Below are 27,939 nucleotides of genomic sequence, written 5' to 3' on the forward strand. Positions count from 1 at the left end.
ATACGAGAAAATAAGTAGGATTATCAAACCGTTGATAGCCGACGCTCATCTTCGAAAGGATGATGGGGTACCAGCTTGATGGATCATTATATTTGCAGATCGGATCAAGTTGAAGGTCTTCCCAGCGACAAGGACTCGCCTCAGCGACAAAGAATTCGTCGGTAGGTGACTTTTCAACATCACGAAGGATCGACTTAAATCCATTGCGTCATTTAATGTTATATCACCTTCCTACAGTAGCAACGCTAGAGTCCCCACCCTTCGATTCTGCCGTTTTTTTTGGCAGGTCCAAGCATACTTACCATCCACTACTTCCTAGTAGGACAACCAGTTGGCGAACATACTATACCAAGATTATACTCTATTGCACCGCAAAATCGTATTTATATATCATGTTATGCACTCTCCTAGGCGCTGTGGCTGGAAACGTCTTTGATCCACCAAGAATAGTAGGCGGTATGCACGGTGAATAAAAGCGGTCCTCTAAAGGCGCCACTGCAATTGCACTTGGTAACGTCACAATGCCTCTAGGCAATCCGACATACCCCGCTTGCAACCAACCAATTGACTGCCGACCGTACCGCAGTGATCTACGAGATGGCTCGAGGGGCTTGATTACTCACCAAGGGTGACCGCACTTGCGTCGGGCCTCCGACTTCTTGCGTTGCCCCGAGGTAGACGAAGAAGGTAGATAAATAATGGGTTTCTCGTCCAGTGACGGTTCATAGGAATTACCCGGTTTTGTGGCTTTCAAGGCATTCCCGGTTTCTTGCAATGTATCTCTGGGCTTCATTCACTCTTCTTATTGCCACGGTCGCGGCCCTAGAGAGCCCCCACCGAAAAGCCTTGAAGCAACAAGCGGCAAAAGTTTTTCCCAAAAGAGATACTCAACATGTCCAGACCAGCTACCAATATTTGAACAAAAAGACGGAACGTGAGTGAACCTAAATGTTAACCTAAATTATTTTGATCTCTTCAACATTGATATTGACTGGCTGACATCCATGTAGAGTTCCTTGTCGACGGAAAAGACTTTCCGCAAGTTCCATTCGATATTGGTGAGAGCTATTCTGGGCTTCTCTCCAACACACCTCACGGAAATTCGAGCTTGTTTTTCTGGTTTTTCCCCTCTAGTAATCCACAGGCCAGCAAGGAGGTATGAAAAGTGATAAATGCAATTAAACAATGGCTGATTCATCCCACAGATCACAATATGGCTGAATGGAGGACCGGGGTGTAGCTCACTCGACGGTCTTTTACAAGAGAATGGCCCCTTTCTCTGGCAGTCTGGCACATATGCACCCGTTCGAAACCCTTACTCATGGACGAATCTGACAAATGTTGTATATATCGATCAGCCAGCTGGGACTGGCTTCTCGCCTGGCCCTCCGACCGTCCAGAATGAGACTGATGTCTCCAATCAGTTCAATGATTTCTGGAAGAGATTCATTCAAACATTCAGCATGCAGGGGTACACAGTCTATATTACCGGAGAAAGCTACGCAGGCCAATATATTCCGTATCTGGCTTCTGGGATGTTAGACCGCAAAGACACGACCTTCTTTAACTTGAAAGGGATTCAGATCAATGACCCATCAATCAACGAAGATAATGTGATGATCTATGGTCAGTTCTATCTCCACACACCATACTGTATGCCCCTAACGCTTTAGTCTTGATAGCCCCGGCGGTTCCGGCTTTGAATCATTTTTCCAATGTGTTTTCATTGAATGAGACCTTCATGGAACATATCAACAATCGCGCCGAGGAATGTGGATACAACAAATTCTTAAATGAAGCGCTAAGATTCCCCCCTCCAAAGAGCTTTCCTATTGCACCAGACGAAACTAAGAAGGACTGCGACGTGTGGGACCAGATTGTTAGGGCCGCGACCTACATCAACCCATGCTTCAATATGTATCACCTGACAGACTTCTGCCCTTTCTTGTGGGATGAAATGGGATTTCCTTCTTTAGCTGGAGGTCCTAATAACTATTTCAATCAATCGGCGGTACAGAAAGCATTGCATGTACCATCGACTAATTACGCAGTCTGTGGTGAAAGTAACATTTTTCCAGACGGAGACGGTTCGATCCCGAGTGCCCTTGGTCCACTCCCGAGTGTCATTGAGCGAACAAATAATGTCTTGATTGGCCATGGCTGGTATGATTACTTGCTATTCATGAACGGATCTTTGGCCACCATCCAAAACATGACCTGGAATGGGGTTCAAGGATTTCAAACACCACCTATTGAGCCACTCTTTGTTCCATATACCAACACCTTGAATGAGATCGCCAATGGAATTGAAAAAACCCCCTTCACAGCCGATGCCGGAGCTGGCATCCTCGGAACAGCTCATACAGAGCGTGGTTTAACATTTAGTACTGTTTACGGCTCTGGGCACGGTACGTGTTTGCTGCTCACTCCTCGTCTTTCTTTCTCTTCCACAACATGATATCTGAGTCTGACTATTTTATTTTCAAGAAATTCCTCAATATGTTCCTGGTGCTGCATATCGACAGCTCGAATTCCTATTGGGTCGAATTAAAAGTCTCCAAGAGAAGGGGCCTTTCACTACCAAGTAGGCCCTAGAAGGGCAAAACTGCCGCTTTCCTGATGATATGAAGCTTTTGAAGTTCAAAGAGGAGATGTTCAGCAACCGAAATTGCTCAGGTTTCCATAAAGTGAGGTTTATTTTTACGCACATCGCATAGTCATAGCCATCTTAGTTTATTTTGGCCTTCCCTATCCTATCGATTCTAAAGCTAGCGAGCGATTGCCTCCCACTCCGCTTCTCCTCCTCTAGTAGAGCATATACGGCTCCCAACTGTCAGGGTGTCCGCCGCTATACAGGTGCTTAAGTTCGCGAGTACTGTGCTTGATATTCAATCCCGGATGGATGGATTGGACCCGAAACAAAAAACGAAGACAATATCTGGGCTCGCGTACCGTTTCCAATAGAACTGACTCAATTTGCAGAAGTAATTACGACCTGGGAGGACCCTGTCGCGAAAGGTCTTCGCAAGTCTACGAATCTCACCAACTCCATACATAATAATAACAATCAAGGCTTTACAAATTGTGCTGAGGGCATTGTTTGCCGTTGGGGTCAAATTAGAATCTATGATCTAATAGTGACAGGCCAGTGGGTTCTCGAAAAAAATCTTTCTGATCAGGATTCTTTTCTTTAGGACATTTTGGAGTTTCCTATTCACAAAAATAGTACAAGTGGTACGAGTGGTATACCGAAGAAACATACCCAACATTGTCGCAACCTTATGCCGATGATGAGAATTACTCATATCTTCACGGTGTAAATTTTGGCGCCTTAAGGATGTTCCAAGTTCGTTTCAAATAGCTGAGTCCGCGTCGGCAAGAATGGACTAGCCCATGTATCTCTGAGCCCCTCTTCCTTGAGCACAGCAGTTGCAGGGGCCCCTATCAGCATATAATGTGATATAAATTACCCACTTGGCGCCATTATTACCTACAAGGTGCTCGAGGAGCAGGCCTTCGACATTAGAATTCCTATCCCATCTTGGTACGAAGCTAATAACTCGACATTAGAAGTCAACGATGACATGTCTATCTTATCGCCAGATGAGATCACGGGTATGCATGAACCATAGCTCGAGGCTGGCGAATACTTTGTCAAGTCCACGATAGGAACAAATCCAAGGACAGAAAATTGTTCCAAAACTACCGTCGCTATTTATATTGGCAAAATTTTCTATGCAATTGGTTTGGGTTCCGAAGAGACTTCATCCTATGCGATACTGATGACGATCCAAAAGGCCCTGGTATTGATTACCCCCCTTACCCCGATCTGCGAGACTATTACATCAAGAATAAATCAGCGTGGAACGTTGAAATAGACCCATTATCCATCATCTATCATCTATTATAGGCCAATCGAAGACGCATCCCTCTCCAATCCGACTTTCGAGGATGTGAATTTAATCGGAATTCGTATCTTGGTGTAACGCCCGATATTGTCCCATTACAAAAAAGCTGTATCAAGAACAAGAAGGTCTATATAGGCTTATTCCGTAAAGCGCTGCCAAAATGCACATTCCAGATTGCCTACTGAAGAGCTCTAAACCCCAAGTTAAGATTTTCGTGGTATCACTCCAGTATCGTCAATTTCGTGACGTTCGACGGGCCTGATATCGGTCTACGCAGGAAGTGACAAGAAGGATATAACATCCTGTCAAACTTTGTGATTTTATTAGAGAATGCTCGTCTTGCTCTGCTTTGAGCCTTTCCATTCATTGGCTCATTGCCCATTGAAACCATTGGAGCTCTCAATATCCGCTTTGCTCAAGCACCACTTATCCTGTAGAGCTGTATCCAGACTGATTGCATAGACATCCTTTGGCCACCACTCACCCCAACTGGTCAGGAAAATTTGCTCCGGGTCAGCTGGGATATCAGTGATGGTGAACGCGCGGAGTAAGTTCTGGGCACCTGTTGAATGTGAGCCTTGTATCTGAATTTAATTTCAAAATGTTCGAAATAACCGCACCTTCTGGAATGGTTTTAGCGTCAGGCATGTCCATAGAAAGGCTCATAGTCTGGGCAAGCTTTGTGTTGGGAATGAGTCCAGGTGAAACGGCAATGACCTGGCACCAAGGAAGCGCACGTCGCCAATAGTGTGTGCCCAATAATTGAACAAATTTCGAGGCACTGTAAACTACTCTAAAACCTGCACCGGAGTTGGCTTTCAAGTCCACATCCAGTGTAGCTGAAGAAGGATAATTAGAGAATTTTGAAAGAGTATATTAAGTGCTTTCTCGGCAGTGACCTTACCTGGGTCCTGTCCTCTCAAACCGCGTATCGCGCCCGAAGAAACGATGACAAGGCGAGATTTTGAATCGGCCAGGGTATCGCGGAGGAGATGGACCAGATAGTGCTGGGCTGACATATACTTAGAATGCTTCGATTTGAAGGCAAAGCCTTTGATATGTACTCACCTAGATGGTTGACGACATATCCTTCACACCATTCAGATCCATTCGGTCCCAGACCGCTGGCATCATCGAGCATGCCGGCGTTTAGAAATAGGTAGTCCAATTTGTTGCTAGCAAGTTGGGACAACGCTTGCTGTGCAAAGTGCTGTACACTCTTCAGGTGAGATAGATCGAGCGGCAGTATGCAGATTGTGTGCTTCAAACTGTCGAACTTGAGGTCATTGTAGGCAGCCTTTGTGCTCTTCGTGTCGCGAACTCCAAGAATGAAGTGGTAAGGTACTTGTTGTTGAAGTAGTTGCTTTATGGTTTCAAACCCCTTGCTCTCTTGTCAGAATTTTGAATTATTTGCCAATGACGTGGAGTCTTACCAGGCCCGAAGAAGTACCTGTGGCGATGACAAATTTTGAAGTTGCCATCAGCAATTTCTGGCAGCGTTTCAATCAATCGATTTTGAGATCGTGATTTTACTGTATGTTGAATTGAATCTTTTGAGTAAGTTCCCCAGACTGTGCTTGTAAAAGAGAACATACCGCCGTTTAACTGCCCCTCTTTGAGCTTACAAAGCGAGGGGCCCCGGCCAGCTAGGACCCGGTGTGCCCATGCCCAGGGGCCCGTACCATGCTAATTGACGTCATGATTGGCTATGTAAGATCCTTTCTTGATCGAAAAAAAAAGCAGTTGCGGAAACTTTGGAAGTACGTACCAAAAGACCGAAGAGCCTCATACGAGAAATTGAAAGCCGTTCCAATTCAGAGCCTACAAAAGGCTACCTACTGATTTCACATGAATCACGACTCGCACATCATTCTTCTCCAACTAGATATTCTCGATGACTAGGAGGTCACTGGATTAAAGTCTTGCCGAATCAATGACCTCGACGAATAATAAATTAGACTTCTTCCTTTCGTTAAGTGATTCGAAGTTAAGGGCGGAGTTAACGGGCATAGCCAGGAACACGAGCAGAGATTAGTGCCAAACTGAAGATCGAGGTGAACATACATTGCATTCTGGATTTTAATTCCGATCGTTAAGACTGCCAATCGAGCGGTTATTGACTGACAACTCTCGGAAACTTTTCTGCTGTAACCAGTATATAAACCCCCCTGATGTAGACGTATTTGGTAGATCAAGTTAATATCCGGTTTTTCAAATTCTTCTTTCATTGAAAATCCTTTTCACAGATGATTACCAATTATATCGAGAAGGTCGCGACCATCGGGGTTAGTATTGAAAAACCCAATCATTGAAACAGAGGATGACACTGACAGAATTTAGGCCACTGGTCGTATTGGCAGCGCGTTTGCTAAAGCACTCTTGCAAACTGGCAAACACCAGGTTACTGCCCTAATTCGCGAAGATAGCAAGGGTAAGCTCTCCGACGCGATTCACGCTGTTCAAGCCAACTATGAGAATGAGGTATCAATTGTTAGCGCCTTGAGAGGCCAGCAGTTCCTAGCTATCACCCTCAGGGTTCATGCTCCCAAAACCTTCATAAACGGATTACCACTGCTGCTGGAAAGGCTGGTGTTTCGTACATCATGCCAAATGCTCATGGTTACCCAGTGAATCCGGAAAGCGACGATCTCTATGGAAAAGCAGTCTTGAATCGGATTAATGATACAAAAAAATGGTGTATCACCTTGCGTCACACTTCCGTGTGGGTTCTGGTATGAATGAAGCCTTGCTAACGGGGAGCAATGGTTTGGATTCACGATCAAGGATCGGAAGGTTCCCTTTTCGACGAAGGTCAACGAACTGTCACAGTCAACACTTGGGGTTAGTGTGGCCGCGACTTTGCCGAGTTCCTCAGCCTTCCACAATCCGGAGTCAGCCCATTGATCTCTGACTTCGTCAACTCAGAGCTCCGAATCTACAGCTTCCGGGTCTCTCAGCGAGACATGCTTGATAGTTTGCATCGTGTCTTGGGTACAAATGACTCTGACTAGAAAATTTCATACGAACCCTTAAAGAAGAGGATAACAGACAGCAAGGAAGAATTGGCACAGGACAATTTCAGAGGCTTTGTTAAGTTGATATATGGCGGTGTCTTCCTTCCTTCCAACAGAAACGCAGATTTCGCGGCTACCATGACAATGGCGAACGATATTCTGAACCTGCCCAAGGAAGACCTAGACGAGGCAACAAAAAGAACCGTTGCGATGGTAGATGGTGTATGGGATCCGTTCGGGTTTAGGACTCAGGGTAACGAGACAACTTGACTGGATGACTAGTTTTGAGGATGCTGTTTGGGCAGAATGTTATAGGTTCACGGTACACGAACGAGAAGACAATGATATTCAATGAACAGACAGTGTCAAAATTTAAGAAAAGTAGGTATAAAGATTCTATCTACTAAGGATCATTATTTTTTCATATTGTAGTGGTGGAACGCATGACATAATGAATACAGTTGCGGCCTGAGGTGTCACGAATACCTTAGGTGTAAGCAGCAGCTTCTACATGAGGATAGAGAGAGGAAGCATCTACCCAATTCATTCCAGTTGTCACTACATTCTTTCATTCAACATGCTATATTAAGTACATTCCATACGGGCTCAGTCGGGAAAAACCGTACGGCCTCATTTAGGATTGCTGCGTCCAGGATTGCACGTACGACCTCACGGCCTCACCAAGGACACTTGCGACCTCCCCTAGGACGACCTCTACTACGTGCAGGTTGTGTGTGTGTTGTTCGTTGGTTGCTGTTGTCCAGTCTGTATTGTCAGACAGCCATCGAGCCATCCCCTTTTCAATATTTAAGTATTCATTCAAATCACTAGAATCGCCCTGTTTGTATTTGAACTTATTTTTTAAGTTGGGCCCGAATCATAGGCATACGAGGGAACTGCAGTGTAAGTCGTCTGAAGTACCTTGCTGGTTTCTTGTTTTAAACCCAACATGCTGGCCAAATTTTTAATCTAAGTCTCTGCCCAATTTTGGACTCGTTAAAAGCAAATCGGGGTTCGAATGAACTATTTCAACCCTGAAATGTAGAGGGAGATAGAAAGATGACTCCTAAAATATAATCAAAAGATTGATTGGCTGAAGGAGAAAATAATAAACTGACAGTACATACAATATCCTCGGTAAAAAGATAGGGGTATCCTACTATGTATGTACAAGTGCGTAAGCTCTCGATCTGAGTGGTGGATAGCCTCAGATTTGGCACGAAACAGGTTAGCCGAGCTTATATCATTGGCCGGAGTGGGTCTATATGACATCCCAAATATCTTGCATCAAGATCCTTCAAGCCTTAGTTTGAATTAAGGAGATTGAATGGCTAAGCTATTGTCCGCTCTTCAAGAGAGTATCTTTCAATCGAGCCTATGGGCTGAGCTTATCAGAGAGCTATTTGCACTTTTACATTTTGTACCTGCGGAGCTTTTTACAACCTAAAGATATTTTCCTCATGCCCGACGACGGAGATTTCTACATTGGCCTCAAGACTTGATGTGACGGTCAAGTTGTGGAACAGGCTGTGGTATGTTTGGTTGCTTTACCTCTATCTGTCTGGCTTTGGCTTGGTCATTTCTTGTACTTTGAAGAACCTATGTCATAAGAAGGTCCAATTAATTAGAGCTCTGCGCTCTAGATTGGAACTTTCAGGGCTGGATACGTACGATGCAGAACCATCAGTGACTTGTTTGAAGATAGTTCAGGTGGCCATGTTTCTAACATATTGTGACAGTAAACATTTCATACGTTTTATTAGGATGAAATGAACTTGGCAGAGGAAAACATGCGGATAAAAGTAGAGCATCCCAATTATCGAGGGATTTGAAGATGCACAGAGTAAGGAAAACCGGAGTGGAGTGTTGAAAGATCGATTGTGCCATGGCCACCCAGCCCCCTTGATAAGCGGCAGCCAAAGCGGGCGGGCACAACCATGCCTGGCATTATCCATTAGGAGGAGAACAACAAACCAAGTGAATCCGGCTGACTAATGAATTACGCGGCGACCCACAGCGACGCAAGAAACAAGCATTTCTATGATCATGATTGGCATGATCGGCAGGTCCATTGGGCTAGCAAGGATGATGATCGTTGCCTAAAACCTGGCCTTTCCGTGCGTCAGTGGCCACCGCTTTTTGTTAAAAAAAATGGGATCTCAGGGGCCGAGCGGCGTGAGTTTATCACGAAGGGCCCTTGAATCTATCAAAATGACTTGGCCGGCGTGTAATTCGACAGAAGAGCACGAAACCAGTAAGGCAATACAAACATGCTCTCAATGTTAGTACTGACCACTTTGAAGTTAATGAAATCGATCTTTGGGAAGGTGGAATAACCTTCCACACCCTTTGTGTCATTCTCTCGGCCATCTTTTTAGTCATATCTTCTGTTCTAGCAGGAATAATTATCTTCGGCCATGCTAAACACTACAGCAGGCCATTCGAACAGAGATAGTACGTGGTGTAGCCTCAAAACATCGTGATTGATCTAACTTATCTCTCGCAGTATCATCCGCATTCTGTTCATGATACCCATTTATTCTCTCACATCTTTTCTTTGCATTTACTTTTATAAGTGGTCCGTGTACTTCGAGCTTATTGGCTACTGTTATGAACCGTTTGCGATCGCATCTTTCTTTACTCTGCTTTGCTCATATGTTGCACCCGAGCTCCACGACCAGAAGGAGTTTTTCCGCCATGTTGAGCCCGTGAACTGGGTTTGGCCCATTCCCTGGCTGCAGAAATGCACTGGCCGTCAGAAGGGCCCTTGGAGAAAGCCACGAAGTGGACTCACCTGGTTCAATGTGGGTTTTTTCCGCGTCTTTAAAATGCAATCATTCGAGTTCGAAAGCTGACGTGAAAAAGGTCATATGGATTGGCGTTTTCCAATATTGCTTCATACGCCTAATATTGACGATCATTGCGGTTGCCGCAGAGTCCAAGAACCTCTACTGCGAAAACTCGGATAACCCTGCATTCGCCCATGTTTGGGTAGGTCGTCCATCTTCCTGGCCCCAAATGGCTAATATATGGTTGACTAAACTATATATAGATCCTGATCATCGAATCCGTCGCGGTTACTATTGCGATGTACTGTTTGATTCAGTTCTATATTCAAATTAAGATCGATATTGCGCAGCACCGGCCTTTCCTCAAGATACTCTGTATAAAACTAGTTATCTTCCTTTCATTCTGGCAATCGGTAAATTTCGTCGAAGAATCATCCTGGAACTCTCAGTAACTAACTCTGCAATAGACTGTCATTGACTTCCTGACCTCTTCTGGGGTGATTAAGTCTTCCGCTAAAGTCGTGCTCCAGGACTGGAACAATGCTTTACCATATCTGCTCATCTCCATTGAAATGGGATTGTTTGCAATTTTGCACTTCTGGGGATTCCCTTGGTGTCCATATATGATTTTACAAGACAGTGCGATTGATCATGACGCTCACCCCTATCACGGTGGACGGTTGGGAGTGAAAGCACTGTTTGATGCGATGAATCCATGGGATCTTGTCAAAGCAAATGCGCGTGGCCTTCGCTGGCTATTTTCTGGCAGAAAGAAGCGGACAGCGGACCCTAGCTATGATCTCTCAAAACATGAGCCTAGCGGCGAGTCTGGGGAATCACCACTGGTTGCATAACGTGGCAATTCTTTGATATGTTCAGGACTTTTTTTGAATTTGATATGGGTTGAGACTGGGATGATGGCCTAGGACACATCGTTGCATTTATAGATATCTCTTTAATAGGTAGAGAGCTAGATATTATAAATTACGAGGTTACTAAGGCAGCAGCACAGAAGTTGACCCTATCGTTGTCAAATTTTAACCGAAGGTGCATCACCACCGGCTACCCGTTGACGATACTATCATACAGATGGATGCGGACGAGGATTATGACAACCCAGTATATCGAGAGGCAGGTCATCGTTTCATAAAAAATTATTTCTGCATACTCGAACCGTGGCCTGCGGCACTCACCGGCACCGGTGCATCACGGGAAAATAGCACGAGAATGTGGATGACGAACTGCAGGAAATGTATCTCCCTTATCCGACAGTTGGGCTTCATGTATGACTATGATACCATCAAGACGGCAGGGAATATCGAAGTGCCAGCACTGCTCCTAACAGGTCGATACGACAAGAATAATGGAAGTGATCATGGGCCCTTGGTTCAAGTCCATATCACGGGTCAAATGGGCTGTGCTTGAGAAGTCGAGTCATATGCCAGCCTTTGAGGAGCCCACTAGATTTGCCGAGCTCTTAATAACTTTCCGACTGTAGAGACAGTAGACAATTACTCAGTCGGTTTAGAGAATGGAAGCCGTACCGTCTCCTTGTACTATGTTATCTACATAAGAAGTAATACACGTCCAACTGACACGGGCACTCCGGCAAAGCTCCTAATATAGACTAGTATGTTTTGATGTTGGGGCTGGAGAACCAATCGAAGAGTATAGGTGGCTGCGCCAGGTTCGTGGAGTACTGTAGGTGTTAAGTACCATGGACCTCAGTATTCACTATAACGAAAATTCGTTATTCGCATTCGTATTTGCAAAAATTTTCCACCAGTTGTTGAATACTGTAGTGATGCGTCATATTCGTATTGTTGATTGTGATACTGGCGGGCGGACTGCATTATATACATGTGTTCCCAGCCCCTGTCGTCTGATATCAACTACCGGAATATTCAACAAGATTCATTTATTCATATTCGCGGAGTGCGAATATGAATATGCCCTATATTCGCGTTAATTCGCATTCATTTATTCGTTTCGCCTGTTGGATGGTCAGGTCGCAGCTAGGTCTACTCGAGTGAAGGCCTCGCTTGTTTCCTCCAAGCTCTTTTGAGAGGTTTCCGGGAGCCAAAATAATCCCCACGCCAATCCTATCGAGGCAACAGCAAAGAAAAACCAGAAGGTTCCTTTCGGCTGAAGTGCGTCTTCTAGCATCATACTTGGGAGTGCCTTGAAAATTGACAGTTTTAATATTAAAAAATGAAAAGTCCGGTGGGCAATAAACTGACCTTGACTAAAGCAAACCTGTTGGCATAATGAATGCACATCAAGAAGCTTGTTCCCAGGGTTCGAACTGAGGATGGAAGCATCTCAGCGTTGATCAAATAAAATAGGAGTAAGCTTAAAAACTTTCTTTGTTTGACAACTCCTCTTATTGTTGAATAAGAGGATACCTTCACCATAGGTAGCATTGGTCCAATTCCAACAGGTACAGACAGACTACCTGCTTCTATATACCTTAGCATCCCCTATCAAAAAATCTACCTCCAAAACTATACTATCTAATACTACAGAAAGATAGTTTGAATAATTTTCATAAACATTATAAAAGTTCCGATCAAATTATCTCAAGATTTGACCTACTTAGGGGGGGGGGGGAATCGTGTTTACTCAGTACCCTCCCCCTTGCCAAGACTTTTCTAAGCGCAGTACCCCCTCCCCCGGTAATGGGCCCGAATATATTTAGGGTCACTGCAACAGTGATGTGATACACTGCCAATCGAAGTGGCCTTCTACATGTATTCGGTGGTTCTTGCCAAGACAAGACGACATGCGGACGAAGGCAGTAACCAAGGGACCGCTTGAGTTGGAGAATCTGCACTATGAGCTTCTGGACTATTTTAGAGCCTACGGGTGCAAAGGTACAAAATGTATGTACCGAGCAGTCTGTGTATTGTAAACTATAACAATGCTTACTTGCTACAAACAGATCTCATGCAGGCCCCTTGAAGGATCGACGGTAGCTGAGGTTCGTATGACATGGTAAAAATAAATCATTGGTGGACAGAACGTCTAGTTGGGCCGAAACATACCAGTGGCACATTAGCGCGGGAGGCTGGGCTGAGCTGAACACTTGAGTGGCCGGTGAAAAGGACGATCTCACATCCCCTAAATTGCTGCAGGACTGATCGGTAATTTACTTCGTAGTACGCTAACAGCGCCGACCGAACACCTGCTCCCTCCGCGAAAGCTGTACAAATTGACCAGAAGAGGCGACATCGCTCTTCCATATTGACTTCCAGCCTGGCTTGATGTGAGCTTCGAGGCGAATCCCGACGAGCAGCCTGGTATTATGATTCGAACTCGTGTAGAGAAACGCGCGCCATGGTGCCATGTCTGGCGATCGTCGAATTGCTTTATTGTCTGTACAATGAGCCTTGCGATTTTCACGGGTAAGTGGCCACCGTTACAATATCACTGCATCGTTGAAATCGAGCAGCTGTTAATGAATACCATTCTCTCAGATGAGCTTCTGTTCGCCTTCATGCTACCATTGTTGCCGACTGTCCTCGAACAGCGAATTGGTCTCGATCCGTCTTTGACACAGCGATTCACGTCGATTTTCCTGGCCGAAGGAGCTTTCATATCTGTGATTTCTAGCCCAATCTTTGGGTCAATCGCCGATGCAATCTCCAGCAAAAAAACGCTCTTGTTGCTTTTACTCGTATTGACTTTGATCAGTACAGCATGCCTATCCCTCACAACCCACCGTACGTCTTTCTTTGACCTATGTCACAGGTGTGTGTGCACTGACAATTTGCCCAGTGACATGGCTGTTTGCCGGGCGCTTCTTCCAATGCCTAACAAGCAATGGCATATGGATCGTGGGAATGTCCACCATGGCTGAGAATATTGGGAGCGAGCACATGGGAAAAATTGCCGGATTGACAAGCACACTCACAGCTGCGGGAACCACTGGCGGTCCTATTCTTGCGGGAGTTTTATTCGAGTTAGGAGGATACTGGTGCGCTTGGATGGGCCCAGCTGCGTTCCTGCTGGTCGACATCACGATGCGCCTTCTCATGATAGAAAAGCAAGACAAACCCGAACAGGGAGATCAAAACCGGGAGCAAGACCCCTTACTGAAAATTCAGCCCACTCGATCGAACGATGATGAATCGAATAGTTCGACATCGCTAGAGGGCCAGGGATGGCTCTTCTACGCACTCATATTCCGCCAATCGAGATTCTCCAGTGGTGTCTTCTGTGCTTTCGTCTTTGCTCTGCTAATTGGTTGCATTGAAAGCACATTGGCCGTGCATATCCGGAGTGCATTTGGATGGGGAGCGCTTCACGTTGGGCTTCTGCTGGCATGGATTCAGGGGCCTGGCATAGTATTGGCAGCTCCAGTAGGCTGGATGAAAGACAAACAGGGCTCGCGGATTCCGACAGCAGTCGGCTTTCTTGGATTATCACCGTTCCTCCTTTTTTCGGGGATCCCAGGCAGCAAAGTGTTCCAATGGGCAACGGACAAATTTTGGGCACAGCCTCTGTACGTTGTTTGTATGGCGCTGATAGGGTGTCTTCTGTCTCTACTCAACGGGGTGGGTACGATGCAGGCAACTGGTAGGTGTAATCCCACGACCGTCATCCACTGGAAGCCAACTGATTTTTATAGAAGCGATTGATATACTGGAGGCCGAAAACCCTGGCGTTTTCGGTCCCAACGGGGGATATTCCCGTGCTTTATCTATCACCAACATGACTTGGATGGCTGGACTGATGACTGGTCCTCTGCTAGCGGAATTGATCATTGGACATTTTGGCTACTTCGAGTTGCAGTGCTCTCTCGGTAAGACATACCTATTTTTCTGCTTTTCTATGTGCTAATTCTACTAGGTGGTATATCTTTTGTCGCAGGGATCATGACCCTGGCTTTTCTTGGCTCGCCTGTGCCAAAATTCGCAGAGCAAGTGGACGAAGATGAAGCGTGAAGCGGTATAAAGTGCGCCAAAATTTGGACTCATCTTCATGCGTCATTTTTAGATTGTTTTAACATGTATATATAGTGTTTTGAAAAATTTCGAGTTGCTCGTGCGTAGTTATCTCCCTCACATCTCCAATGTCGATACCAAAGGATTGAATGATGACTCTTAAGGAGGGAGAAGTTGCGACTCACCGGAACGCAACTTTGGACTGCTCCGCAATTTTCGCTCTTCCGCGTAGAATTTTGATGACAATATACGAATCATTCGACGGTCAGTCTTTTTTGAAGGCGAACGTGGGACCTTTGTTGCCAGTAAAAATAGGGTCGGAATCATATAAGGCGGAAGTGAGATGGCAAGGACTTCCTTGATTTGTGCGACCTTTCGAATGGCAATCTTATCTTGGCTTGCATCTTTCAGACAGAGTTCGGTTGTCTCACAGTTGTCTGGATGGTCACTGAGGTACAAGAACGCAGCTAGACAAGGGTCTTCTTTGCCACCGATAACGCCGAGCAGATCCACCACGATGGCGTCCTTGGATGTAAGTGACTTTCTCGAGAGATGTTCGACTTCGATCACATCAATACGACACCCATCAAGCTTCACGATAGTGTCTTTGCGCCCGATGTACTCAATACGTCCATCGTGAGTCCAGCGCGCTAGGTCTCCCGATCGATATAGCCGGGTGAGCTGTCGGTTCGGATGAAGCTCCCTTAGCCACGGTGGAATCTCTTGCATGAATCCAGCGGGCTTGGTACGATCAGATGCTTGATGGTCTTGGTCAAGGTAACCCCTTGATAGATGAGGTCCCTCGATCACGATTTCGCCAACCGCGCCAATTGGCATTAGCTTCGCCGGGCATGTTGGGTCAACAATCCAGATTGCACCACTCGAGGAGCGTCCAATTGTAGCTGGTGAGCTATTCGGGTCATGTACATTGTCGTTGTATGCACAACACACTGCTGCTTCACTCATTCCAAACTGGTTTAACAGCTTCGTCGAGCTTCCGGCCCAATTGTTCAATAGATCTTTCGACAGGGGCTCACCGCCAATGCACAGGATCTTCAAGTTTTCCATCGCATCAGGGTTTGCTTTTATGGCCACAGTGGGAGTGAGGAAGGCGATATTAGCGTCGAGTGTGCTTATGTTCTCGGCGAGATCTTGCACAGTCTTCATCGGTCCCGGCACGCAGCAACAACCACCCAGAATGAGAGGCACAAGGAACTCCAGATTGCTAATATCAAATGCGTAGTCATCATACTGCAAATATCTGGTGTCTGCATTGAGACCAAAGTTTCTGGAATAATCTCTGATGGCAGATGCATAGGACTTGTGTTCTTGCACAATGGCCTTGGGCTTGCCAGTACTGCCTGATATGAATAGTACCGTGCAAGCGTTAGATGGTTGAACTGCCGGCAATGAGGCCGACCGCGTGGGCAGAGGAAGATTTTCTAGCCACTCGCGGGTGACCACAGTAACAGTTTTGATAGTGTTGTAGAATCTGTCTGCAAATAAGGGATCGCTCAACATGATATTGGCACCGGTGCGCTGAATCACCGAGTTGAGATAGGCTGGTGGGTTGCTTGAATGGATCGAGATGTACGCTCCTCCTGCACGGAGGATTGCCAACCTGGCGACGATGGCCCATGTTGATTTCTGAAAGCTACTGAGCACAAAGGATTCGGGCCGCACGCCTAGGTCACTCAGATGGTATGCTAGGCGCAGAGACAGACTATTCAAGTCACCGTATGTCAAATCACCATCGAACGATCTGATAGCAAGCTTTTCGGGATGTCGATGACAATTGTCCACGATCAAATCATGCAGACAATTCTCACTGGAGAAGGAAGCAGTGCTCGTGAGACTCTTGATTATTCTCTTGTGGGGCTCCGAGCAGTATTCGATGTCTTCTAACTTGAGACTCGTTGGATAAGCTAAGATCTGCCGAAGTACGTGCTGAAATGTCCACAGCATGCTATCATTCAATTGCTTTGGGACACTGCCTGGTCTGCTAATGCTAACAATCAATCGGTTGTTATTCTCAATGACGACAAGCTAGATGATGGGCAACAATATTATGTTAATGATGAAAGCAAATGCCAGTCTAATGGTGAACTTACTTCTAGCTTTCCACCAAGGAAAGGTACTGCAGTCAAAGAAGGGCTTGAATTGGTAATGTATCTGAGTGCTGCAGTGCAGACAGAACGAGAGTGAGAGAGTTGTGGGCCAGCACTTGACACATTGGCTTCTTCTTGCGTCTCTAGCGTTTCAATAAGTAGCCGCACATTCCATCTCGACTCGACTCGCACAGTGAACACAGTTGAGTCGCCGGTCTTTGAGCCCAATTCTTCATCGTAGCTTATACTGATTACTTCCTCGGGCTCGAAGCAACGGAGAGTAAGGATCCAAGAAGCTTTCAAGAAAGTCGATCCCCTGACTGATCCGGAATCACTGAGTTTTTGCCACAGGGGCCAATGTTGACTCAATTCAAGCTGCACGGCATCTTTGAAACAGTCGATGGGCTTTGTAGGCGATTGAATATACGGTGTATTCGACTCTACCAGGCTTGGAGCCATCTTGTAATATCGCAGTTGGGGCCAGATAAAATCCAGCCGCGGGGGAGTACCAAGAGTACCAAATCAAAGTGGTGTCTCTGTGGGTACGATTTGAAAGGGTTGTCTGATTCCAGGAGTCGGAACCTAATTTATACAATACTCAGTATCTCTACGTAGTGAACCAAGGAATGTTGTAAAATACAATATGAGAACGCGAGATCCGCATGGTAGCTCCAGTTCGTGTGAAGTCCAGATTTCGTCAACATGCTAGCACTACTGGTCACATTACGGCAAAGAGCCCAATCTTGGAACATGCAGATTTTAGCGCATCCTGAGGGTCTCGAGCTGAAAATGTGATTGCCGAAAGAACGACTAATGCTACACGGAAATGACGAGCCCTTGCTTTGTGCATCGCCTGGTGGAGCCTTGAAAGGCTTGGGATGCAAGAAGCACCCTTCGTGGGATCCAATCAAGCATAGATACATTACGAATTTGTAATGCCGGAATAGAGTCGCAATATCTGGAGGACTTGAAATGTATGAAAGCTAATCGTAAGTGCACGTGGAACTCCGAAGGAAATTCATGGCAAATCATGGCATTGTGGGGCTTTGTCAATGGCGGGCTGAGTTTGTGAGAAGTCCAAAACCTTCTGCATGGTCCTGCATACTGATCGTCGCTCCGCACCATCCGTGCCCTATACGAAGCGATCAGAATCACGTATTCCGGGCGTATGTGCTCACCGCCTAGCCAGGATGAAGATCCATGGGCCTGGCCGTTCGAATGGTGACGAAGCAGTAAAATCCAAACACAAAAGCGAGTAATCGATGGGATATTCTTTTCTCTCAACTCATTTTGATCTTCCAATTGCGAAAGGCACCTCCTCTGTGCTTTTTTTACAAGATGACTGTGACTCTAAAGTCTACTTCAAATGGTTATCGCCCAGCGGAGCCTCCTCTTGATCACGACTTCCATAATGCTTGGGGAACAATATACTCGAACAATGCTTTCGTCAGTGACAATCGCGCTCGACAGATGTGGGAAGAGTATACTGTGAACCCTGGAAGAGTTGAGCAACAGTATCATGTACTGCTGAACGAGTATACCGACCGGTTTCAATCATTCTTCAACGGATATTGGCCCATAACATTTCACGCGCACGTTAGTGATGTGCTGATTCCAACCACCGTGGCCAGTCTCATTCTCAATACCGCATCAACATGTCCACTGGTGGTGGAAGACCCAGCACTATCCCCGTTGCTCAAGGATGACCCAGAGCCGGAAAAGGTCCAGGAATTCGTCCGCAACCTTCTTGGTTGGGATGATGTTCACATCAAGACGCCGAAACTGGCGATTGTTGACGGAATATATGGGTGCGCTTATGGGCCCTTGGTGAGTCCAATAACCCGATCATTACTCACAGAATATACTGACCGAAAAAAGGCACACTCGTCGGACGAGTGGGAATACAGAATCATCGGATCGGGTCCTGAATCATTCTACGTACGTCGAAGCGATTTTGTGACGGAAGACATACTGTTGAACAAACTCGTTGAGGCCAAAAAGGATGGATGCGTTGCAGTGATCTGTGATCTGGTCAACGCGTCGGACGGATCAGTCTTCCCGCCCGAATATTTCCGTCTCTTACGAAAGTGCTGCGATAAAGCACGCATATGTCTCCTTGTTGATGAAGCAATGACCGCAATCCGTTGCGGAGCACCACTGGTTCATCAGAGACCCGAATACTTCGAAGATGGCGGGATCCAGCCTGACATGATCGCCTTTGGTAAAGGCATGGGCATCAGTGGTATTGCGATAAACTTCGACGGCCTGATGATGCGACATCTCGCTTTCCACAAAGAAGAGCTCATTCGCCAGTCAATCAGATTCTGGCGCTCTATGGTCACGAGGCCGATTGCGACACCAGTGTTGATCGAAGCCTTGGGTACCTTGAATGTAGCGGCCGCCGAGGATTGGCCGGCAAGAAGTGAGCAAATTGGAAAAGCGTTCCGAGAATTTGTCATTCGCCATGCGAAGAACGATCAACCACCTGGAGAGGAGATTGTGCGTGGTCTAGGCGCGTTCATCGCAATTCCGCGGGAGATCAATAAAAAGTTTAATGCTATGGCAGCATTTCGTAGGAGAAGTGCTTGGGCGCGGTGGATTCCCAAGCTCAATAGTGCTGCTGCTGTGGATAGTGAAGCGATTGAGAGATATCTCATTGGCTCCGATGCAAAACACCTCCGGCATGTCATGACAGAAGAGGCCAATCAGCTTGGGACGAAACCGCTCTGGTGCTGGATTTGCGGAATCGATGCAATGACAGACGACTGGTGTCGCACTTGCTTTTTGGGACACTGCGGGGCTGAAGCATGCGCAAAGGGCTTTAACACTCATAAGTGTCTATAGCCCTCCTGGATACGTCCCTCATACAAGACTTCCAGGTCATTCGTGTAGACACAGAACATGATTAGCACAAGACCCCACAATCAAAAGTTTCCTGAAAAGAAAAGATGCGAACACATCATTTGCTTTTCTGTTTTCACGCACTTCAAATTAATCAACGTAACAGTAGTCAGGTCAAGTGCTGTGGGCAATCTTTCTTGTTCAAGTTTCGTGCGTGCGAACTGTAAGCATAATGCACGATGAATCACATTGACAGCTTGTGAAGTTAACTTTGCATGTAAATTACGACTAGTCAGCATTTCCAATACCAGAAGCATCTTTTCATACATCCTAAAGTTGTTCTGTCCTTCAGAGCCACTCACCCTCAGCCCACTTCATCCACGACCTGAGGTATACTCTGACTCGCTCAAGGGCTGAAATGAGAGCAGAATGAAACGAATCCTTTTCCTGACGACTCCCCCAACCGACCTTGTTGAGAAATACGTTGCAGAAGATGACTGGTCGAATGAGATGTTACCGCCACTCCTCTCAAAAGCAGGTGCATTGATCACCGTCAAACGGTGGCTGGATGAGGACATCATTGCCTCCATCTTGAATCACGATGTTGTAACTTTTCTCTGGACTGAGGACTACATTCGACATCCCATTGAATTCGAGCATTTTCTCATGAAAGCTCGAACAGCGATCGAGTCAATCAAAGACGGTACTAGTCGTCCATGCATGGTGAATCCTATCGAGCTGGTCCAATGGAACATGGACAAGAAATATCTCTTGGAGATGCACGACACGGGACTAGATATACCCAAGATGGAAATTATTGAGGCGAAACGATTTAATTCTGCGTCCGCGTTGCACCGCCGACTGATTGAATTTCAATCATCTGGGCCCGTCGTCCTCAAACCAGCGATTTCTGCATCCTCTAACAACACCACACTCATCTCTGACATTTCAAAACTCTCGAAGGAAGACAGCACAGGCTTGCAGTCATGCATTGATGGTCACCTTGGAAGCTCAATCGTTTTGCAGCAGTTTGAGCCATCCATCTCGGTGGGTGAATATTCGTTCATATTTGTCGGCGAGAGTCTCTCTCACGTGGTTCTGAAATCGCCTTGTAGCGGCGAGTTCCGCTGTCAGCCGCAATTCGGCGGCGAACTGAGTCGCAAACCAATTGAAGAGATTCAGAAGACGACCCTGTCTGTCGTCAACTCTATCTTTGATATGCTCAAGGATCGGTTCGGGAGTGCGACAACAGGGAAGATGGGGTATATGCGCGTGGATGGCTTGGTGACCAAAGATCGCCCGTTTATCTTGATGGAAATCGAAGCTATTGAGCCTTGTCTTTATCTTAAAATGGGGGGACTCGACCAGAGTCTCTCGCTATTGTTGTCAAATTAGTCTATGAAGTCCAAATAAATGTCTCCAATTCACTTTCAATACGTGCGCTGGGTCATCAAAAACATTTCATACTTCTTGCATGTTGAATCGCCCGCGGCTAGAGACCCTTGTTCTTAAGTCTCAATTTTGAGAGCTTCTGCCTAATCACCATGAGACATTACTATCATTTCTACTATCACTATTAATGTCGTCTCCCAAGTTTTGCTGTACAGATTCTAGTAGTCGAAAACCGGCTCATAGGATAGTCTTATATAAGCAATATTGATATATATTGTATCTTTTTCTATAGCTATCTGTCCTCTAGATTATAGAAGTGAAGTTTTTTTATTTTTAGCTATTTAATTAGATTTAATCTAGAGGTCCAAAATTCCGAAAGGGGTTAGCGTTTGGTCCAAACATACCCGTCTCGGGATCGCAACTTTGAACCTCTATATTAAATCTAATTAAATAGCTAAAAATAAATAGTCTTTTTTTTATAATCTAGAGGATATATTGCGATAGGGAAAAATATAATATATATGAATACTGCTTATATAAGCCTATCCTTTGAGCCGGTTTTCGACTACTAGAAATATCAAGCAGCTTTCAAAGCATAGGGCATCAGTAAGACGGCTTATGAAATATCGGTCTGATAGCCCACATACCCCTACTAAAGAGGTATTTGATCAGCCTTATGAGGCATGTGAAAAGGTTATGAAGCGTATACTTCTATTGGAGCAAGAAGTGGTAGATCTACGCGCTGCAAACTATACCAAGAAGAAAAAAGTTCATTATCAAGAAAGCAAATACAGCGCGACGAGGGCTGGTTTGTTCATGAAGCCCATGAGCAAGGTATTGGTCTACCAGGTGGTATAGAAGGTGGTGGGGTATCCTGTGCAGCACCCACCCAGAGACCTTTAGGAACCGGTGATCGGACCAACAAACGTCAATATTATAAATGTAGCATATGCAGAAGGCCTGGCCATGGGGCTAATAGATGTCCCGATAAAGTTTAAATTGAATACAAAGGCGTTGTGGTTATTTAATTCATCCTGAATATAGAATTAAATGGTTAGGGTCGCGGGCTTGGTGGGAATTACGTTAATTGATGAACAAGCCGCATTATGTACGCCAAGAATAGGCTTCAGGTAGATTCGGGTTGAAATGAGTTATTTGAGGGTTTTGGCGCAGACTACGAGGAGCCAAGTTGATTGGAAATCAACTTGGTCTTCTCGTTGTATATATAGCCTCACTTATCCCCTCCGCAAAACAAGAACCAATCTCCCTTAAAACTACAACAATAATGTCTCAAATACTGCCTGCTATACTAAAAATAAACCCTTGTTGGCCACCGCCCACTCCTCGAAGCTGGTGGCAGGGTGCCCAGTGTACATTGCAACATTCTGTACTCCTTCCTCGTAGTTGACACGGTAGGAAGATGCGTCGGCACTATTGCGGTTCATAAGTTCGACCATATACTTGGCGAATGGTTTTGAGGCACCCGTCTGAGCATAACGGGCCAGCCTTTCAGTGGCATCAAGTTCAAGAATTTGCACGTTTTTTTCCAGAATCTGGCCTATCTTCTGAATGGCAGCGCTTTGTTGGATGATCTGCGGCCCATACAAGTAAATGATGTGTTGTTCGTTGAGAGGTCCACTAGCAATAATTGTGCCAGCGACTTCGCCAATATCATTTGGAGCTATGGCATCGATTTCCCACCTAGGTCCGAATAAGGCGACTTGGCCAGAGCTGATGCCATTTTTGTGGTCAAGAAGATTGGTGACGAAAACGCCTGGTCGCAATATAACGGAATGCTCCGAACCAAAAATCTCTTGGACATTGAGCTCAACCTGCGCGTGGTTGTAGGGTATGATTTCGTTGGGTTGAATTTCTTGGGCTTTCTTGTAAACAGTAAAGCTGCTTAAAAACACGATGAAGTTGATGCCAGCAGACTTAAGAGCTTGAAGAGCAGATCTCATATGGTCGGGGCTGCTGTGATCCAGGTATATGAAAGCGCGTTGAGCTTTTGAGCTTTTTACAGCAGCAATGAGACTTCCAGGTTTACAAAGGTCAGCCTGCAACCTTTCATAGGGACCGTCTCTCTCTGCATCAAAACTTAAATCGGGAATGGCCTTCGACGTGTCTCGCATGTGTCACGATTTGTTCCTTACGTATTGACGCAAGAACACGAGCGCCTGGTCACCCCCGTTAACTCCGAATTACATCACAGTATGGAATCACAGCCAGTGGCTTATTCTAAAGTCCGTTGCCGAAGTAGAACAGGATAGAATGCAGAGACCAATTCACAATTTGTAATACGACATGCTATTTAAAAGCATGCTATTTAAACGCTTCATCTGTCCTTACCTCCTCAACCCCAATCAATGTTCATTACCTGAGCAATCATCGCTCTTCTTTCGTCATCAGTCCGGCTGCCTCGTTTTCCAGCATCTTGACCAAATACTCGAGCAAATATGGCTACGCAGAAGGCCTACCGCCTACACTCTTATGGAGGACCCGAGTGTATCCAGTTGGACGACGTCCCAGTACCAACGCCAGCGTCGTCGGAGATTCTAGTTGCCGTAGGCGCTGTTAGCCTTAATCCTATTGACTGGAAAATTCGCGAAGGCCATGTTCGCGATGTTTTTCATATCGATCTGCCAAAGATTCTGGGCGTTGATTTTGTTGGTACAGTCGTCGCGCTTGGCGAAGGCTCTACCTCATTCAAAATTGGTGACAGGGTCATGGCCTTTTCGGATTCTCTGGAGGCTTTTGCGGAGCATATCGCCGTTCCGGAAACTATCGTCTCACGTGTTCCTGCTTCTTTAAGCGACATCGATGCAGCCTCGTTGCCCATCCCAGCGGTCACGGCGTGGACTACACTTCACTACGCCGGCGAAGTCCATTCTGGAATGAAGATACTCATTCATGGCGCATCCGGCGTGGTCGGTGCTTTCGCTGTACAGTTTGCGAAAGCCTCGGGCGCCTTTGTGATTGGAACCGCCTCAGCCAAGAATCGGGGGTATGTGATGAGCTTGGGTGCTGATGAGTTTGTGGATTATCAGACGGAGAAGTTTGAAGATCGTGCCAAAAATATCGATCTTGTCCTAGACTATGTTCAAATCGGTGGTAGCATGGACACTACGGCGCGGTCATGGGGTACTTTGAAGCCTGGTGGTGCTTTCGTGACAGCGGCAGACCCAGCTCTGCTAGGCAACGTGCCTGAAGGGTTCAAGGGGTTTTTCCCACGTATCGCCACCAACCCTGCTGCTCTGGAAAGGATTGCAGAGCAGGTAGCTACCGGCCACATCAAGTCTAAGGTTGCCCGGGTTTTCCCTCGCGGAGAGCTGGTTCAGGCCATGGAGATGAATAAGTCTGGGGGTGTGGCTGGCCGGCTTGTGGTCGATTTCAAGCGCGTTTGAGAGCTTCTGAGATAGTACAATTCACGCGGTGCTGTCAAAATTGCCAATTTTTGTAGTCTGTTAGCTAGACCTCGGCAAGGACCGGGACCGGACCATGCGGTCTTTGGTCTTTTTTCAAAGTAGTCAGGACCGCACCACGGTCCCCCGGGGTCCCCCGCAAATTCATAATTATACCAAGACCTTCCTTTTCTAGCCGTATAAACCGATTATTCAGCTGCATTTTTTACTGTTATTAAACACTGTTTTGGTATATAGGCGAATATTGATAATGAATCAGATCTACTAATTAACAAAATAGGTGAAACCACCTAGTTGTTTACTTTCTTGAAGCTTCGTATTAAGTTAATTACAAATAAATTCTGAATTTCGGATTGTTATAGTTAGTATTTCAGAATTTACTTTTGAGAATGCGAAGATATATATTTTTATACTAGGAGGACTCGTACGTTTATAAGCATCGTATTAGACATTGACATAACCCATGGGTTGGGTTCATGGGTCGAACCCAACCCGTCCATGGACGGGTCAGGTCTGGCTGCCCATGGACGGGTTAACCCATGGGTTTCTTGGCAACCCATGGTACCGCAGGACATAATTTATACAATTTATGTAGTATTTTAGGTATTGAAGTGGTAATACTTTAAGTGAAATATAATACACATTTATTTGAAGTGAGGATAAAGTGAAAATTGTTTGAATACTAAACTATCTACTAATTTCAAACCCTTTATGTATCCTCGGCGCCTTCCTTACCCTTCCAGAATGCCGTACTTGGCTCATTGAGGGTAAACCACTATTATTATCATCACTTTGCTCACTTTTATGATCAGACAAAACACTCTTTCGTCTCTTTCCTACCCTTACAGACAGCCTCGCTTCATCCTCACCTTCCTCAGTATCACTGATTGGATCAATCCCTTCTAAAGTAGGTGAAATCTTCTCATTTTCACCTTCTTCAGGGACCTCTAGAGCCCGAGCTAGTTCAAGCTGTTCGTCTTCTATCTCAAACTGAGTAAGGCAAGAGAATATTATTAGATCCTGGATAGTGGTTGAGTTCAGACGACCCCTGCGGTAATAACAAATATCGCGGGCTGAATTAAATAGCCTCTCTACCCCCGCACCAGTAGCGGGGATAGAGAAGATATCGCGGGCTACCCGTGCGAGGGTAGGATATTTAAATTGATGGTCTCTCCAGAAGGCCTGAGGGGTAGTGCGTATAACACCTAGAGAGAAAGAGAAGTAAGCAAAGAGAGTAAAGAGGCTTAATAATGATAAGTGAGCAAGCCTTAAAGTAGGAGTAAATCGGACTCGGGGGAGGAGTCGATTAGACTCGGGGAAGGAGTTAACCAGACTCGGGGAAGGAGTAGATCAGACTCAGGGGAGTAGCCGCTTAGACTTAAAAATATAAGCGATTAAGCTTATAAGAGGAGTCGACCTAACTAAAAAGAGGAGTCGACCTAACTGAAAAGAGGAGTGAAGGAGACTTAAATTAAGAGGCTTACCGGCTTGAAGATACCGTGCAAGTTTATCCCGGTCTAGGTTGGATTCACCTTCATCTTCGAGTAACCGATCAAGCTCCGACCCTTGTGTATAAGCTTCAGATAGAAGGGTGTTATTCTCTTCGAGTTAATAAGCTTTAATCCGATCTTGAAGGGTGCTATGATAGTGTTCAGCCCATATCTGAGTAGAGCCCTCTAGCCCACCAGACCATTCCTTGCGTTTAAAGTACTGTAACTTATCCTTCGGTGCGAGGATAGTGCTATGCGTATATATATTACCAGCCTCGGGTTGATCGGTCTTTGCGTAGTACTCGCGAAGCTTCTGTAGGCCTGCTTCAAGAGCGATAAGTATCTATTGCTTCTATTTGATCTAATATTTGTTAATAATAGAGTGAGAGAAAAGTGAGAGATAAGTGAGAGCGTACCTTCTTTTTTTTAAGTTAACTGATTGACGCCTCAAGGTGTTTAAACAGCTCATTATAAAGCTTGAATACCTGGTGGATAGTCACGTCTTTTGTCTTTGAGAAGGTGCTTGTGTAAAGGAAAAATGGTCTTATGAGGCAAAGAAGATAGTCAACCTGTCGCTATTCCTCGGAATCAAGCTTTAGGTTGTCTAGGCACTCAATATGGCAATACTTATTAAAGTAGGGCTGTAGTCGTTTAGCCCTTTGTAATATTAGATAGGTGGAATTCCACCGTGTTCGGACGTCCTGGATTGGGACTAATTGACTAGGCTCCATCGATTGAAGCCTTAGGAATTCCGCACGCCTTTGTGGACTGCCGTTGATATATATTGTAAGCCGGCGTACCCTGTCGAGAGTGTTTGTAATATCCCCTTTCTGTCCTCGCTGGGTGGAAGCCTTCTGTAGCTCATCGGTCCACACTATATCCACCGTATCGTTCTTTGGTTTTGCTTTGATCCGATGTAGGAGCTCATTGAGGCTAAGCTGAATCACATGCGCTATACACGGAATATGAACAATAGAGATGTCTGGATAGGTCCGTTGGACCTTATCAAACATTGTCTTATTGTTTGACGCATTATCAGTGGTGATAGCCAGGATCTGGTCTTTGATCCTATGTCTGTCAATAACAGCACATAGGGCCAAAGCAAGGTTCTCTCCAGTATGTGTACCCTCGAGGGGTTCAAAACCAAGTAGGATCTGCCTATATTCCCATTGTTTATCAAGGAAATAACCAGTAATCGCCATAAACGCCTGGTAAAAGGGCGACGTCCAGCAGTTAAGTGCAAGTGATAGCTTTGCGTCTGACGGAAGCATGTTTAGTATACCTTACTGCTAGATTTGGACGGTGCTTTGAAGCTGACGAGTAAGGGTTTTACCCGTTTGGATGATAGGGAGGGAAGGGGCTTGTTGGGTTAAGCGTAAAAGGTCTCGAAAGTGCTGGTTTTCGATGATCTGGAATGGTAGACGAAGGCTTGTGATTGTGACCAAAAGCTGCTTCTTCTAATCGCTTTCATCCCATACGTCGGGCGGGGGAGCGCGTAGAGCCTAGTGATTTAAATAAAGAAGTATTAGTCTTACTTCTCTTTCACTTTTCTTTCACTTCTCTTTCACTTCTCTTTCACCTTTATCTTACCTGGGTACGGATAGCCGCCTGGATGTTTCTCTGATTTAGCTTACCCTTTGGTAGGTATCTTTCTCTATGCCTTGTCATAATATTCGTCCCATTTTTAGGACTATGCGCGTAGATCTGGCCATAGTCCTTACAGGTAATATATGGTCTACCAGTAGAGATCTCTGCGCCCTGTTCAAAGTGTGTCCAAACCTCGGATATTAAGCCCCTTTTATCCCACCGGGGATGTTCCGCTCGTGGTTTCTGTCCATATGTTGTTGTAAGCCACCATTGGATGAATATAGCCTTATTCATGGCGGTCTATAGGATATAGTTTCTCTTAGGTCCGACGCGTTCAAGGATCGGTGGGGGCTCGGTGGTGATAGGCGCGGTAGACTGGCTTTTAGGAACCGAGGAGGGTGGGATAGAGAAGCAGCAATCAGATAGAAGAGGGTCGATACTA

At 45.7% G+C, this 27,939-nt stretch overlaps 12 protein-coding genes across 12 annotated transcripts; 7 read left to right on the forward strand and 5 right to left on the reverse strand.

Annotated features, from left to right (window-relative positions):
* Nucleotides 1–774: 774 nt before the first annotated feature.
* Nucleotides 775–2,588, forward strand: cpdS (uncharacterized protein; the record flags this gene model as incomplete). The annotated part of the gene is made up of 5 exons (XM_056883441.1): nt 775–934; nt 1,011–1,156; nt 1,206–1,626; nt 1,674–2,408; nt 2,488–2,588. 5 exons carry the CDS (start codon nt 775–777, stop codon nt 2,586–2,588), a joined length of 1,563 nt encoding a protein of 520 aa, XP_056745282.1.
* Nucleotides 2,589–4,279: 1,691 nt separating this feature from the next.
* On the reverse strand, nt 4,280–5,389 carry N7443_003386 (uncharacterized protein; the record flags this gene model as incomplete). The annotated part of the gene is made up of 5 exons (XM_056883442.1): nt 4,280–4,492; nt 4,524–4,747; nt 4,813–4,920; nt 4,977–5,297; nt 5,359–5,389. 5 exons carry the CDS (start codon nt 5,387–5,389, stop codon nt 4,280–4,282), a joined length of 897 nt encoding a protein of 298 aa, XP_056745283.1.
* Nucleotides 5,390–6,154: 765 nt separating this feature from the next.
* N7443_003387 (uncharacterized protein) lies at nt 6,155–7,192 on the forward strand (the record flags this gene model as incomplete). Its single annotated transcript, XM_056883443.1, has 5 exons — nt 6,155–6,193; nt 6,249–6,389; nt 6,443–6,640; nt 6,693–6,749; nt 6,920–7,192. The coding sequence occupies 5 exons, from the start codon at nt 6,155–6,157 to the stop codon at nt 7,190–7,192; spliced, it is 708 nt and encodes a 235-aa protein (XP_056745284.1).
* A 1,941-nt stretch (nt 7,193–9,133) lies between these two features.
* N7443_003388 (OSTA/TMEM184 family protein) lies at nt 9,134–10,565 on the forward strand (the record flags this gene model as incomplete). Its single annotated transcript, XM_056883444.1, has 6 exons — nt 9,134–9,176; nt 9,226–9,376; nt 9,429–9,726; nt 9,788–9,913; nt 9,975–10,124; nt 10,179–10,565. The coding sequence occupies 6 exons, from the start codon at nt 9,134–9,136 to the stop codon at nt 10,563–10,565; spliced, it is 1,155 nt and encodes a 384-aa protein (XP_056745285.1).
* A 2,400-nt stretch (nt 10,566–12,965) lies between these two features.
* N7443_003389 (uncharacterized protein) lies at nt 12,966–14,657 on the forward strand (the record flags this gene model as incomplete). The annotated part of the gene is made up of 4 exons (XM_056883445.1): nt 12,966–13,433; nt 13,489–14,289; nt 14,342–14,515; nt 14,584–14,657. The coding sequence occupies exons 1-4, from the start codon at nt 13,016–13,018 to the stop codon at nt 14,655–14,657; spliced, it is 1,467 nt and encodes a 488-aa protein (XP_056745286.1). The 5' UTR covers nt 12,966–13,015.
* A 159-nt stretch (nt 14,658–14,816) lies between these two features.
* Nucleotides 14,817–17,224, reverse strand: N7443_003390 (non-ribosomal peptide synthetase; the record flags this gene model as incomplete). The annotated part of the gene is made up of 2 exons (XM_056883446.1): nt 14,817–16,703; nt 16,769–17,224. 2 exons carry the CDS (start codon nt 17,222–17,224, stop codon nt 14,817–14,819), a joined length of 2,343 nt encoding a protein of 780 aa, XP_056745287.1.
* An 879-nt stretch (nt 17,225–18,103) lies between these two features.
* N7443_003391 (uncharacterized protein) lies at nt 18,104–19,609 on the forward strand (the record flags this gene model as incomplete). The annotated part of the gene is made up of 2 exons (XM_056883447.1): nt 18,104–18,592; nt 18,644–19,609. 2 exons carry the CDS (start codon nt 18,104–18,106, stop codon nt 19,607–19,609), a joined length of 1,455 nt encoding a protein of 484 aa, XP_056745288.1.
* Nucleotides 19,610–20,035: 426 nt separating this feature from the next.
* Nucleotides 20,036–21,001, forward strand: N7443_003392 (ATP-grasp domain-containing protein; the record flags this gene model as incomplete). Its single annotated transcript, XM_056883448.1, has 1 exon — nt 20,036–21,001. One exon carries the CDS (start codon nt 20,036–20,038, stop codon nt 20,999–21,001), a length of 966 nt encoding a protein of 321 aa, XP_056745289.1.
* Nucleotides 21,002–22,302: 1,301 nt separating this feature from the next.
* On the reverse strand, nt 22,303–23,130 carry N7443_003393 (major facilitator superfamily domain-containing protein; the record flags this gene model as incomplete). The annotated part of the gene is made up of 1 exon (XM_056883449.1): nt 22,303–23,130. The coding sequence occupies one exon, from the start codon at nt 23,128–23,130 to the stop codon at nt 22,303–22,305; it is 828 nt and encodes a 275-aa protein (XP_056745290.1).
* A 324-nt stretch (nt 23,131–23,454) lies between these two features.
* On the forward strand, nt 23,455–24,402 carry N7443_003394 (NADP-dependent oxidoreductase; the record flags this gene model as incomplete). The annotated part of the gene is made up of 1 exon (XM_056883450.1): nt 23,455–24,402. The coding sequence occupies one exon, from the start codon at nt 23,455–23,457 to the stop codon at nt 24,400–24,402; it is 948 nt and encodes a 315-aa protein (XP_056745291.1).
* A 727-nt stretch (nt 24,403–25,129) lies between these two features.
* Nucleotides 25,130–26,379, reverse strand: N7443_003395 (pyridoxal phosphate-dependent transferase; the record flags this gene model as incomplete). The annotated part of the gene is made up of 5 exons (XM_056883451.1): nt 25,130–25,195; nt 25,261–25,625; nt 25,905–26,021; nt 26,106–26,253; nt 26,347–26,379. The coding sequence occupies 5 exons, from the start codon at nt 26,377–26,379 to the stop codon at nt 25,130–25,132; spliced, it is 729 nt and encodes a 242-aa protein (XP_056745292.1).
* An 820-nt stretch (nt 26,380–27,199) lies between these two features.
* Nucleotides 27,200–27,791, reverse strand: N7443_003396 (zinc finger BED domain-containing protein; the record flags this gene model as incomplete). The annotated part of the gene is made up of 3 exons (XM_056883452.1): nt 27,200–27,367; nt 27,389–27,412; nt 27,501–27,791. 3 exons carry the CDS (start codon nt 27,789–27,791, stop codon nt 27,200–27,202), a joined length of 483 nt encoding a protein of 160 aa, XP_056745293.1.
* Between the last annotated feature and the right edge of the window lie 148 nt (nt 27,792–27,939).

Source organism: Penicillium atrosanguineum (assembly GCF_028827265.1).
Source record: "Penicillium atrosanguineum strain IBT 20685 chromosome Unknown utg000002l_segment0_segment0, whole genome shotgun sequence".
Classification (NCBI taxonomy): domain Eukaryota; kingdom Fungi; phylum Ascomycota; class Eurotiomycetes; order Eurotiales; family Aspergillaceae; genus Penicillium; species Penicillium atrosanguineum.